Source organism: Lipotes vexillifer, unplaced genomic scaffold, assembly GCF_000442215.2.
Source record: "Lipotes vexillifer unplaced genomic scaffold, Lipotes_vexillifer_v1.1 scaffold21, whole genome shotgun sequence".
Lineage (NCBI taxonomy): Eukaryota > Metazoa > Chordata > Mammalia > Artiodactyla > Lipotidae > Lipotes > Lipotes vexillifer.
The window spans coordinates 2,205,025-2,219,357 of record NW_006774065.1 but is presented as its reverse complement, the minus strand read 5'-3'; the positions used below and the strand labels follow the sequence as shown (position 1 = coordinate 2,219,357).

The 14,333-nt window shown below is 42.8% G+C and overlaps 1 protein-coding gene across 1 annotated transcript in view; it reads left to right on the top strand.

The window, feature by feature from the left end:
- CCDC62 (coiled-coil domain containing 62) overlaps positions 1–8,591 on the top strand; it is a 28,040-nt gene extending 19,449 nt beyond the window's left edge. Inside the window, exons 8-11 of the mRNA XM_007448740.1 lie at positions 589–1,314; positions 3,871–4,027; positions 7,302–7,427; positions 8,586–8,591. Of these exons, the coding sequence (XP_007448802.1) occupies positions 589–1,314; positions 3,871–4,027; positions 7,302–7,427; positions 8,586–8,591 (1,015 nt within the window). The remainder of the gene's footprint in view (positions 1–588; positions 1,315–3,870; positions 4,028–7,301; positions 7,428–8,585) is intronic.
- Positions 8,592–14,333: the final 5,742 nt, after the last annotated feature.

Below are 14,333 nucleotides of genomic sequence, written 5' to 3'. Positions count from 1 at the left end.
TTTTTTTTTTTTTTTTTTTTTTGGCGGTATGCGGGCCTCTCACTGTTGTGGCCTCCCCCATTGCTGAGCACAGGCTCCAGACGTGCAGGCTCAGCGGCCATGGCTCACGGGCCCAGCCGCCCTGCGGCATGTGGGATCTTCCCGGACCGGGGCACGAACCCGTCTCCCCTACATCGGCAGGCGGACTCTCAACCACTGTGCCACCAGGGAAGCCCCTTAAGAATCTTTTGACAAATCTTTTATATGTATGAAACAGTGAATGATATAGTTATAATAGGAAATTCGCTATCTGATTAATTAGATATATATTAATATATACAGTAAGATAATGATTTGCAGTATGGAGAGTCAGTGCAGTGGACATTAAGGATGGGAAGAGGGGAGTGGGTGTGGTGGTCGGCAAGACTTCCAGGAGGAGGTTGGGCTAAAATTGGGCTCCGAAGAATATAAAAATTCTACCTCATATTTTCAACTCAGACAAATGGGTCTTACTAGGGTTTAGCTCAACTGATGAGGTTTGAGTGAAATATTTAGAACGACAGTATAAAGTGTATCTTATAACTTCCGTTTTTTGTAATGCCACCATAGCAGAGAAATGTGTTTATCAGACCTTGAAAATAACCACCTAAAAGTCGATTTTAAGAGGGAGGAAAATCAGAAGTCACTGGTTAAGGACCAAAAATTTGAGACCACGTTGGTTCAGCAAAATAAGTCAGAGGAGAGCTCTTATGATGTGTGCAAAGAGAAGAAACTACAGGTTAATGCTTCATTTGGGGGAAAACGTGTAATTGCTATCTCATCTCTACTTGCAAAAGACTTAGTGGAGAAACAAAAGTCTTGGTCTCTGGGAGGAAAAATCCAGACTGAACCCGAAAACAAAAGTACGTTTTGCAAGATCCACGCAAAATCACCAAAAGGTAATGGAGTTGGGATTCAGAATGAAGAGAAACAACTCTCGGAAACATCAACATCTGTAGCCGATGAAAAGTGGCATGACATCAGCCTCTACCTGGGCCTGGCCAACTGTTCTGGTTCAAAACAACCAGGAAAGCTAGATGTCAAATGTCAAGATCACCTGGAAAGGTCTGGAGTCTCATGTTGCCATAAAAGCGAAGCCTGTCTGGATGAAAGCGACATGTGGGAATCCAAGTGCTGCCACCCGAGTAACTTCATAATCGAAGCTCCAGGCCACATGTCTGACGTGGAATGGATGAGCATCTTCAAGCCTTCCAAAGTGCAGAGAATCGTGCGCCACAAATCGGTGTGCACTTGTTCGGAAAGTGCCAGTGGAACCAAATACAACTCCTCTATGAGGTCAGTCTCGTTTCATGTTTGTAAACACCCAGGGAACCTACTTACTGTTTTGAGAAATATAAAAGGGGTGCAGTAGCCACTTCATGCCAACTGTGAAACGGAAAGCAGTGTTTACAAACAGAAATTGCGTTTGACAAACCGTTTCCTCTTTTCATCACAGGGTAGGCTGTTGAGTTTTTGATCGTACAGAGTCTGTATTGGATTCCAGTGAGAAGTTTGTGCCTAGGACAGCTTCTGAGGCAAAAGTTTTGCTTAAAAACAAAGCCAGTTGTCATGAGCTGAGCAAACATGTTTTATTTTAAAACAAACCGGGAGGTCACTTTACAGGGTAGAATGCTGCTGTGGAGCATTCCTCAGCCAGGATCCTTTTGAATCGATAAGCCGTTTCTTTCATGTCCAGATTACATTCCCTAGACCCCAGATAAGACATTCTTTTCGCCCCCATTGGCTTATTTACACATCCAACTGCTTTGGCCTTTGTGTTCACTTTACATTTCCCAAACTTTGTTACTTTTAAAAATCATGCAGGAGAAAGAATATTTGTATTTAATAAGCTGGTAACAGTTATTGGTTTCTTTTTTTCCAGTTTTATTGAGATATAACTGACATACAGCACTGTATAAGTTTAAGGTGCTTGGCATAATGATTCCAGTGCATCAGGAAATGATGACCACAGTAGGTTTAGTGAACATCCGTCATCTCATAGAGATACAAAATAAAAGACAAAGAAAAAAAAATATTTTTTCCTTGTGATGAGAACTCTTAGGATTTACTTTCTCAACAACTTTTTTTTTTTTTTTTTTTGTGGTAGGGCCTCTCACTGTTGTGGCCTCTCCTGTTGCGGAGCACAGGCTCTGGACGCCCAGGCTCAGCGGCCATAGCTCACGGGCCCAGGCGCTCCGCGGCATGCCTAGCTCACGGGCCCAGCTGCTCTGCGGCATGTGGGATCTTCCCAGACCGGGGTACGAACCCGTGTCCCCTGCATCGGCAGGTGGACTCTCAACCACTGCGCCACCAGGGAAGCCCTCAACAACTTTTATATATAACCTACAGCAGTGTTAATTACATTAATCCTACTGTACATGAAATCCCTAGTTCTTATGTATCTCATAACTGGAAGTTTGTGCCTTTTGACCGCCCTTAGCCAACTGTTTTTTTTAAGAGAAAAAAAATGGATTAGTTTCTGGCATATGCTGCATTTTTCAGCCTCATCTTACTGTTCGAATTGCTGAATCTTGTAGTTAGTTGAGGGGTGCTACACTAATGTCTGCTATTGTTAAAGGAAACCTAGCTCTTTGATCTTAAATTACAGAAAGGATGAAGCGTCTGTATTGAGAGCCTTATTTTAATCATCACACTGACTTTCATAGGACTCTATGATTAAACTTCCCTTCTGGTATTTTCATTGTTTGGATTATCGTTTGGCCCTTTTAGAAGCCTGAGTCGCTTAAAAATCATAGTTATTCTGTCAACAAAAATTGGTTGTTACGCTAAATATTATCTATTCATATTTGGTTTTTAAAGATCATCTTAGATAATTGCAAGTACCAGGAGGGCACAACTTCCTATTTTTCACTATTGAACAAGAACACGCATATATTAAGGGAAAAGCTTGTGTTAAGTAGTTTTAAGAGCAGAGTGGACACATATTAAACTTAGTGTATGAAAGAAATTCAAAGACAATTTCAGAGTTTTCTTTCAAGGCCCTTTTGACCTCCGTGGCTTGAAATGATTCAAGTGACTTCTCGTTCTGCCAGCAGAGGCATTTGCCAAGGCATCGCATGACAAACGCGTGATTAAGTGGAAAAGATAATGATGTTTTCCTGTTTTTCCTCAGATTATACGAGCTTGTGTACCTACTTCATCACCTGACTAAAATGTTCACATTTATACCACCGTTCCATTTGCCGTGCAGGGGTTTACGTGTGGAGGGGGCAGCCGCCGCGGCCTGCTCTGCCTGCCTTACAGGGCCTGTGGGGGGAAGAGGTTTCCAGGGCCTCTTGCTCTCAGCTCTGCTTTGAGCCCGGTGTTAACAACACACCAGAAACTTAGCTGCACGTGCCTGTTCTCTAATAACTACTGAGACCCTATGGAAGAATCAAGGACCCACAACAGTGCCATTCTGCTTTCACAGGACTTGTAAAAGACCGTTAACAAAAATCAGTCTCACAGACCAAAAACCTAAAATCTTCCAATGTTTAACCTTATGCTGTATTCATTTTTTTCCTCTTTTGGATGATCTCGTCTCTCACACCTTTTCTTTGCTTTTTTTTTGTGGGTGTGGGGAGGAGGGCAATTCTCTCTTCTGTAGTTACCCTTTAACGAGAAATTTGGTTTTAATTCTTACTGCTAAAGGTATGCATTCATTTATAGTATTCTACACAAATATTCTGCTCAAGTCTCTAATGTTCTATTCAAACTTGAGCTTCATCATCAGAAAAGAAAACTTTTTTTTTTTTTGTCCTGTTGAGATACTTTCAAGTATAACAGTATTGGTGACATGTGTCTGCTCTTGTTTCAAGATGCCTGTTTTTGTTCTGGTTTTATTATTCACAGTGAGCTGATTGCCATCCAGCAGTCCCACTGTTTGGGTTCTTCAAAATCTGCCTTAAGAGAGGATGAGAAGTTGATAGAGACGGAGTCCTCTTCTGATAAAAAGAACTCATCTAAGATTTTGTTAGTCAACAAAGATGCAGCATTGCCCAGTGAAAAGGTTTGTGTTTCGCTTAGAAATACCCAGCTTATTCAAGCAAGACTTCTCCCCAGCATACTTTTAATTCTCCTAGAGCACTACTGTTAGTGTGCTTAATTTTGGCTATTCTTCAGTTTTTTTTTTTTAATTATAGGACTTTAATTTATACTACTTAACTGAAGTCATAATTATTTACCTTCTCTTATCTTTAAATATCCTATAGATAACTTCAGGGAGGATGTCCCTCAGGCCCTCCAGGTGATTGATGTATCTATTTTTAATAAATATTTTATTTTATTTTTTTTTGTGGTACGTGCGCCTCTCACTGCTGTGGCCTCTCCCGTTGCGGAGCACAGGCTCCGGACGTGCAGGCCCAGAGGCCATGGTTCACGGCCCCAGCCGCTCTGCGGCATGCGGGATCCTCCCAGAATGGGGCACGAACCCGTGTCCCCTGCATCAGCAGGCTGAGTCTCAACCACTGCGCCACCAGGGAAGCCCTAATAAATATTTTAAACACACAGAAAATGAAAAATACAAGTAACTATGTACTTACATTCGGATTTAACACATTGACATTTTGCCATGTTTGCTTTATTTTTCAACTTGTCAAATAAATAAAATGTTACAGATAAAGGGTAAGTTCATATGCTATTCTGCCTGTGCCTACCCTCCACCCCCACCAGTTAACCACTACCCTGAAGTTGCGTCCATGCTTGCTTTATGCTTTTATGTTTTACATAAAAGTGTATACTTAAGGGCAGGAATAGAGACGCAGACGTAGAGAACAGATGTGTACACAGTGTGGGGGAAGAAGGGGATGAATTGGGAGATTGGGATTGACATATATACCCTACCACGTGTACAACAGATAGCTAGTGGCACCTGCCGGGGGAGGGGGAGGGGTGGGGGGAGGGAGGGAGGGAGGTCCAAGAGGGAGGGGATATATGTATACACATAGCTGATTCACTTTGTTGTACAGCAGAAACTGACACAACGTTGTAAAGCAACTATACCACAATTTTAAAAAAAATTACATATTATTGTTTTGTTTAAAACGTACATGAATGGTAAACTGCTGTCTATATCCCTTTCTGATGTGATTTTCCAGCTTTGTCAGTGTTTTGTGACCTTCATCTGTGCTGACACTGTGGACCTAGCCTCTTCATTTTGATTGTTGCTTGATGTGCGGTCCAGTGATTGAATAAACCGCAGTCTGTCCACGCCCCTACAGACAGGCAGTGAGGTTGTGTCTACAGTATCATTATTGTGGATGAGCCAGTGTTTCCAACATGAATGGGGTCCCCCTTGCAGGTGGTTCGTAAAGAAAATAAATTCAAGTAAACTTAGTTATTTTTGGTGTTATTTTGGGAAGATAACCGGGTTTGAAATCAAACTCATCTGGGTTCAAATCCCGGTTTTGCTTTGTCTTAGCTCAGTGACGCTAGTACGGTTATTTAATTTCTTTGAGCCTCAGTTTCTTCGCCTGCAAATGTGCAGTTATAACATCACAGTTGCTTGGTTTAAAGGGGATATTGGAGGGCCTGGCCCCTAATGGGTATTTGATGACTGTTAGTTCTCTTTGTTCAAAATTGACTGCACCAAGTGTTGACTAAGATCCGGAGCACCTGAGACTTTTGTTCACTGATGGTGGGAATGTAAATGGTAGAGCCACTCTGGAAAACACTTGGGTACTTTCTATTAAAAAACTACTTAAAAAAAAATTAAATATACACCTACCATATGACCCAGCTGTTCTACTCCTAGAGAAATGGAAACATACATCCACTGAAATATTAAAGCAGCTTTATTTGCACTAGCTAAAAAAACTGGGAACAACCCAGATATACTGCAGTAGGTGAATAGATAAACTGTGGTATATCCATACAATGGAGTACTTCTCAGCAATAAAAAGGAATGAACTATTTATACACATACAACATAGGTAAATCTCAAGATAATTTTGCTGAGTGAAAGAAGACAGACAGACAAAAGTGTGTAATGCATCTATGTAAAACTCTAGAAGATGCAAACTAAACTCTGGTGACTGAAAGCAGATCAGTAGTTGTCTGGGAATGGCGAGGAGGCACTCACAGAGGCAGGAATTCCAAAGGGCCAAAGGCGTGAAAATGCGACCCATATTCATTGTGGGGATGGCTTCATGGGTGTGTACTCATGTACACATGTATGTAGGAAGTCATCAGATTGTACACTTAATTAATTTAGTTATTTTTGGGTGCGTTGGGTCTTCGTTGCTGCACGTGGGCTTTCTCTAGTTGTGTCGAGCAGGGGCTACTCTTCATTGTGGTGCGTGGGCTTCTCATTGCGGTGGCTTCTCTTGTTGTGGAGCACAGGCTCTAGAGGCGTGGGCTTCAGTAGTTGTGGCATGTGGGCTCAGTAGTTGTGGCTCGCGGGCTCTAGAGTGCAGGCTCAGTAGTTGTGGCACACGGGCTTAGCTGCTCCGTGACATGTGGGATCTTCCCAGACCAGGGATCGAACCCGTGTCCTCTGCATTGGCAGGTGGACTCTTAACCACTGTACCACCAGGGAAGCCCCTGTACACTTAATTGTACAGTTAATTGTTATGTCCACTGTGGAAAACTCACAGATTGTACACTGTGGAAAACTTTTTACACAAAGTTGAAAATTAAATAAGAATAAACAAACGAAGGCATATTTCCACTTATTTTTAAAAGCTAACAAGCCTTTAGTGTTAAAGTTGCATTTTTTAAGTATTTTGACCTGGTAATTACAGCCTTGGCAAGTTGATTTAAGAGAGGTAAACAATGCCTAGGATTCTTTTATCACATGGATGTTACTTAATTAGTTGTAGTAAGTTCTGTTTAAGTCAAATTATTTAGCAAACTAGGTTCTAATAAATAAATGGAATTTGGTTCTTCTAGTGTTTAATGCCCTGCTTTGATATGTAATACCTAAAGTCAAACATTGGGCTTCCCTGGTGGTGCAGTGGTTGAGAGTCCACCTGACGATGCAGGGGACACGGGTTCGTGCCCCGGTCCGGGAGGATCCCACGTGCCGCGGAGCGGCTGGGCCCGTGAGCCATGGCCGCTGAGCCTGCGCGTCCGGAGCCTGTGCTCCGCAACGGGAGAGGCCACAGCAGTGAGAGGCCCGCGTACCGCAAAAAACAAAACAAAACAAAAAAAACACACAAATCAAAAAATAAAGTGAAACATCAATGAACAGTTAACATTTGTGTTTGTTACATTGTACTTGTAAGCATAAACAATGAAAAGTGCTTCTTGATTTCATGAATGTGTGAATTGTGTTGCTTTCCCAGGATGATTTTTCTCCCACAAGCAAGCTTCAGCGTTTGCTGGCAGAATCCCGTCAGATGGTTACAGATCTGGAGCTGAGCACTCTGCTCCCCATCAGCTCTGAGAATCTCAGCAGCAGCGCCAAAAGTGTACGTGGTTCCTTTTCTTTTGACCCCATCTGTAGTATGCAGACACTCCAGTCGTGCGCAAACGTCCCTTTCTGTTAGAATGAAAGGGGAGGAGGTAGCAGGCTGGGTTTAAGGAGGAAGAGAAAGTCATACTCAGATGTCGCCACACCCAGACTTCCTCTTTCCAGTTACCTGGGCACATGCACGTACATTCTGGGGGATTTTAAAAAAATATTTTATTGTAGAAAATTTCAAATACAGATGTAGAAAGAATACTTCCAATCACAGAGCTTCAGTAACCATCAGCTTTCTGCTGTTTCGTTTCATCTTCCCCCATCTGTACCTGTTTTCTCCTGAAACTTTTTTTTTTTTTGCGGTACGCGGGCCTCTCACTGCTGTGGCCTCTCCCTTTGCAGAGCACAGGCTCCGGACGCGCAGGCTCAGCGGCTGTGGCCCATGGGCGCAGCCGCTCCGCGGCACGTGGGATCCTCCCGGACCGGGGCACGGACCCGTGTCCCCTGCATCGGCAGGCGGACTCTCAACCACTGCGCCACCAGGGGAGCCCATCTTCTGAAACATTTTAAAGCAAATCCTAGACATCATGTCATTTCACTCATAGGTACTTCATTCTGTAGCTCTAACAGATAAGGACTTTTTTCACACCCAGACAAATTAACAGGGACTCTTTAATATCGTCTAGTGACTAGACCACGTTAAGATTTCCCCATTTATCTCAAAAATGTCTTTTTACTGGTTATTCAAATCAGTACTCAGCCGAGGTCCGTACTTGGCACTTGGATAAGTTCCTTAAGGTCTCTCTTAATCACTAACAGTTCCTCCTCCTTCCCTCCCTCCCTCCCTCTTTCCTTCCTTCTCCTTCCTCCTCTTTCTTCCTCTTCTTTCATTGTTTTTAATGCCATTTATTTGTGGAAGAAACACTGGGTCATTGTCCAGTAGAATTTCCCACATTCTGGATCTAGCTGACTCCATCCTGTCTGTTGTTTTATCCCCCAAATTGCTGTAAACTAGTGTTTCCATCTGGCAACTTGATTAGACTTGGGATCAGTTTGGGGTTTTTGTCTGTTTTGGGACGACACCTTCCTGGGCAATGCTGTCTGCTGCCTATTGCACTGTATCGGGAGGATCCTCGTGTCTGGTTGTCCCACTTTTGGATGTCAGGCTTGATGGGAGTTCAGGGGATTGTCAGCCTGAGCTTTTTTATTATAGAGTTTCCCTAAAGTTCACTTAAGGATTTTAGCATTCCTTGATTTTTATGACTTAGATCTGTTATTTCATGAGGAATTGCAAAATAGTAATTTCCTAAATTTATCATTCTTCGGGGAGTGTTTCACACGTTAATTCTAACTGCCTTTTTTTTTTTTTTAATACTACTCTTTATTTATTTATTTATGGCTGCGTTTGGGTCTTCTTTGCTGCGTGTGGGCTTTCTCTAGTTGTGGTGAGCAGGGGCTACTCTTCGTCGCGGTGCGTGGGCTTCTCATTGCGGTGGCTTCTCTTGTTGCGGAGCACGGGCTGTAGGTGCACGGGGTTCGGTAGCTGCAGCACACAGGCTTGGTAGTTGTGGCTCGCGGGCCCTAGAGCACAGGCTCAGTAGGTGTGGTGCATGGGCTTAGTTGCTCCGCGGCATGTGGGATCTTCCTGGACCAGGGATCGAGCCTGTGTTCCCTGCATTGGCAGGCGGATTCTTAACCACTACACCACCAGGGAAGTCCCTCTAACTGCTTTTTCTGAGCACAGGAACCTTTCAGTAGCAATGATATAAGTTGCTTTGTAGATTTTATAGCCTAACATAAATAGTGAAAAGAACATTCGACTTGAAATCAGAATACTTGGGTCCCAATTTCCTAATCTGTAAAATAAGAGCTTGAAACGGATGCTTTAAGATTCCAGGTACATTACTTGGATGTGCAATGGGCATAGTTAAAGGTATTTGAAGGCCATTGAGTTAAACTTTTTTGTATCCCTGACCAAAGACTCTAAAATTAAAAAGGTCTGCAAAACACTGAAATACCTTTCTTTTTAAATAAACTTTATTGAGGTGTAATTTATACTATCTCAATCAATAAAGACATTTTATTGAGAATGTATTTAGGGCTTCCCTGGTGGTGCAGTGGTTAAGAGTCTGCCTGCCAGTGCAGGGCACACAGGTTCGAGCCCTGGTCCGGGAAGATCCCACATGCCGCGGAGCAACTAAGCCCCTGCACCACAACTACTGAGCCTGTGTGCCACAACTACCGAAGTCCGTGTGCCTTGCCACAACTAGAGAAAACTTCACGTGCAGCAATGAAGACCCAATGCAGCCAAAATAAATAAATAAATAAAAGAATGTCTTTAATGCTTATATACTTGTTCTTTAACAAAGAACTGGTATAGATCACTAGTTCAATAAGTTTATTTAGCTTTAATGTGTATTAATGTATGTGTACATTACACATATGTACCCATGTAACCAACATCCCAATCAAGATATAGAACAGTTCCATCACCCCAGAAAGTTCCCTCATCCTCTTTGGAGTGAATCTTCCCTTACTGCCACTCTAGGCAGCTACTGATTTGACTTTTATTGTCAGAGAATAATTTTGCCTGTTCTAGAACTTCATATAAGTGCAATCATACACTATGTACTCCTTATCTAGCTTCTTTCAATAGACTTATGTTGAGATTCATCCATGTTGCTGTGTTTATCAGTGTTTCACTCCTTTTTATTGCTGATTAATATTCCATTGTATATGAGTTTGTTTATTCACCTGTCGATGGGATATTTGGGTTGTTTCCAATTTTGGGCTATTATAGATAAAGCTGCTGTGAACTTTTTTTTTTTTTTTGGTTGCATTGGGTCTTCGCTGCTGCGTGCAGCCTTTCTCTAGTTGTGGCAAGCGGGGACTACTCTTTTGTTGCGGTGCGCGGGCTTCTCATTTGCGGTGGCATCTCTTGTTGTGGAGCACGAGCTCTAGGTATGTGGGCTTCAGTAGTTGTGGCATGTGGGCTCAGTAGTTGTGGCTCGTGGGCTCTGGAGCGCAGGCTCAGTAGTTGAGGTGTGCAGGCTTAGGTGCTCCACGGCATGTGGGATCTTCCCGGACCAGGGATCGAACCCATGTCCCCTGCACTGGCAGGTGGATTCACGCCACCAGGGAAGTCCGTGCTATGAACATTTTTACACAAGCCTTTTTTTTAACAGACATATGTTTTCATTTCTCTAAGGTAAATACCTAGAAATAGAATTGCTAGTTACAGGATTTAACTTTTTAATAAACTGCCAAACCGTTTTTCAAGGTGGTTGTATGATTTTACATCCCTGCCAGCCGTGTGGGAGAGGTCCAGGTGCTCCATACCCTCACCCAACCTTGTTTTTTTTGTTTTTTTGTGGTGCGTGGGCCTCTCACTGTTGTGGCCTCTCCTGTTGCGGAGCACAGGCTCCGGACACGCAGGCTCAGTGGCCATGGCTCACGGGCCCAGCCGCTCCGCGGCATGTGGGATCTTCCCGGACCAGGGCACGAACCCGTGTCCCCTGCATCGGCAGGTGGACTCTCAACCACTGCGCCACCAGGGAAGCCCCCAACCTTGGTTTTGTCGGTCCATTTGATTTTAGCCATTCTAGTAGATCTGAAATGGCATCTCGTTGCCATTGAATAATTTGCATTTTCCTGATAACCCAATGATGTGCATCTTCATGTGCTCTTTGGCCCTTCATATGTCTTCTTCTGTGCAGTGTCTTTAAGTCCTTTACCCATTTTTAATTTGATTGTTTCCTTTTATATTAATTGAGTTGTAAGAGTTTTTCATATAGTCTAGACACAAGTTCTTTATCTTTTGTCAAATATATTATTAATATTTTCTCCTAGTTTGTGGCTTGCCTTTTCATTCTCTTAAGAATAAAAGAGCAGAAATTTGAAATTTTGATGAAGTCCAATTTATCCTTTTTTTTTTTTTTTTAATGGTGTGTTTTTTGTTCCAAGAAGTGTACCTCAAGGTTGTGAATATTGTCTCCTCCTAGAAGTTTTGTGGTTCTGTTTAGGTCTGTGGTTCATCTCTTATTTAAATTTTGTGGATGGTGTGAAGTAAAGATCAAAGTTCACTTTTCTCCATACAGATTTTAGCTCCATCATTGTCATCGTTTGTTGAAAAGACTGTCCTTTCTCCATTGAATTACTTTCAGCATCTTTATTGAAGATCTGCTGACTGTATATTCAAGGGTCTATTTCTGGACTCTCCAATCAGTTCCATTGATATGGTTGTTCTCCTTACACCAATACACCAAACTGATTACATAACTCTATTGGAAATCTTGAAATCAGTATACATCCTTGACTTTGTTTGCAAAATTGTTTTGCCTATTCTAGGCCCTTTGCCAGGTCCATAGCAATTTTAGAGTCAACGTGTCAGTTTTTTAAAAATGCCCTCTGGGGGCTTCCCTGGTGGCGCAGTGGTTGACAGTCGGCCTGCCGATGCAGGGGACAAGGGTTTGTGCCCCGGTCCGGGAAGATCCCACATGCCGCGGAGCAGCTAGGCCCGTGAGCCATGGCTGCTGCGCCTGCGCGTCCGGAGCCTGTGCTCCGCAACGGGAGAGGCCACAACAGTGAGGGGCCCACGTACCGCAAAAACACACACACACACACACACACACACACACACACAAAATGCCCTCTGGTATTGTGATTTCATTGAATCTACAGAGCACTTTGGGAAGGATTGACATCTGTGAACAGAGTATATCTCCAGTTGCTTAGGTCTTCCTTCTTTTCTCTTAAACCATATTTTGTAGTTTTCATTGTAGGGGTCTTACACATTTCTTTTTAATTTATTTTTTTAATGTATTAATTTTTGGCTGCTTTGGATCTTCGTTGCTGTGCATGGGCTTTCTCTAGTTGTGTCGACAGGCTTCTTATTGCGGTGGCTTCTCTTGTTGCAGAGCACGGGCTCTAGGCACACAGGCTCAGTAGCTGTGGCACGCGGGCTCAGTAGTTGTGGCTTATGGGCTCTAGAGCACAGGATCAGTAGTTGTGGCGCACGGACTTAGTTGCTTCGCGGTATGTGGGATCTTCCCGGACCAGGGCTCTAACCCATGTCCCCTGCATTGGCAGGCGGATTCATAACCACTGTGCCACCAGGGAAGCCCCATTACACATCTTTTAAAAAATTTATTCCTAACATTTTGTTTATTGATGCCATCATATGTGGTATTTTAAATTTCATTCTCAAATTGTTTGTTGATGATATAAAGAACGATAATTGCCTTTTATAAATTGCATCTTTGCTACCTGGGCTCTTTGGTGGGGCTGATGGCAGACTGTGGGAGGGCTGACGCCAAGGAGTACTTCCCAGAACTTCTGCTGCCAGTGTCCTGGTCCCCACGGTAAGCCACAGCCACCGCCCGCCTCTGCAGGAGACCCTCCAACACTAGCAGGAAACTTGCACGAGCCTCTTAGATAGCCTCATCCACCAGAGGGCAGACAGCAGAAGCAAGAAGAACTACAGTCCTGCAGCCTGTGGAACAAAAACCACATTCACAGAAAGATAGACCAGATGAAAAGGCAGAGGGCTATGTACCAGATGAAGGAACAAGATAAAACCCCAGAAAAACAACTAAATGAAGTGGAGATAGGCAACCTTCCAGAAAAAGAATTCAGAATAATGATAGTGAAGATGATCAAGGACCTCGGAAAAACAATGGAGGCAAAGATCGAGAAGATGCAAGAGATGTTTAACAAAGACCTAGAAGAATTAAAGAGCAAACAAAGGATACAATAACTGAAATGAAAACTACACTAGAAGGAATCAATAGCAGAATAACTGAGGCAGAAGAACGGATAAGTGACCTGGAAGACAGAATGGTGGAATTCACTGCTATGGAACAGAATAAAGAAAAAAGAATGAAAAGAAATGAAGACAGCCTAAGAGACCTCTGGGACAACATTAAACACCACAATATTCACATTATAGGGGTCCCAGAAGGAGAAGAGAGAGAGAAAGGACCAGAGAAAATATTTGAAGAGATTATAGTTGAAAACTTCCCTAACATGGGAAAGGAAAGAGCCACCCAAGTCCAGGAAGTGCAGCGAGTCCCATACAGGAAAAACCCAAGGAGAAACAGGCTGAGACACATAGTAATCAAATTGGCAAAAATTAAAGACAAAGAAAAAGTATTGGAAGCAGCAAGGGAAAAATGACAGATAACATACAAGGGAACTCCCATAAGGTTAACAGCTGATTTCTCAGCAGAAACTCTACAAGCCAAAAGGGAGTGGCATGATATACTTAAAGTGATGAAAGGGAAGAACCTACAACCAAAATTACTCTACCCGGCAAGGATCTCATTCAGATTCGATGGAGAACTCAATAGCTTTACAGACAAGCAAAAGCTAAGAGAATTCAGCACCACCAAACCAGCCCTACAACAAACGCTAAAGGGACTTCTCTAAGTGGAAAACACAAGAGAAGAAAAGGACCTACAAAAACAAACCCAAAACAATTAAGAAAATGGTCATAGGAACATACATATCGATAATTACCTTAAACGTGAATGGATTAAATGCTCCAACCAAAAGACACAGGCTTGCTGAATGGATACAAAAACAAGACCCATATATATGCTGTCTACAAGAGACCCACTTCAGACCTAGGGACACATACAGACTGAAAGTGAGGGGATGGAAAAAGATATTCCATGCAAATGGAAATCAAAAGAAAGCTGGAGTAGCAATACTCATATCAGATAAAATAGACTTTAAAATAAAGAATGTTACAAGAGACAAGGAAGGACACTACATAATGATCAAGGGATCAATCCAAGAAGAAGATACAACAATTATAAATATATATGCACCCAACACAGGAGCACCTCAATACATAAGGCAACTGCTAACAGCTATAAAAGAGGAAATCAACAGTAACACAATAATAGTGGGG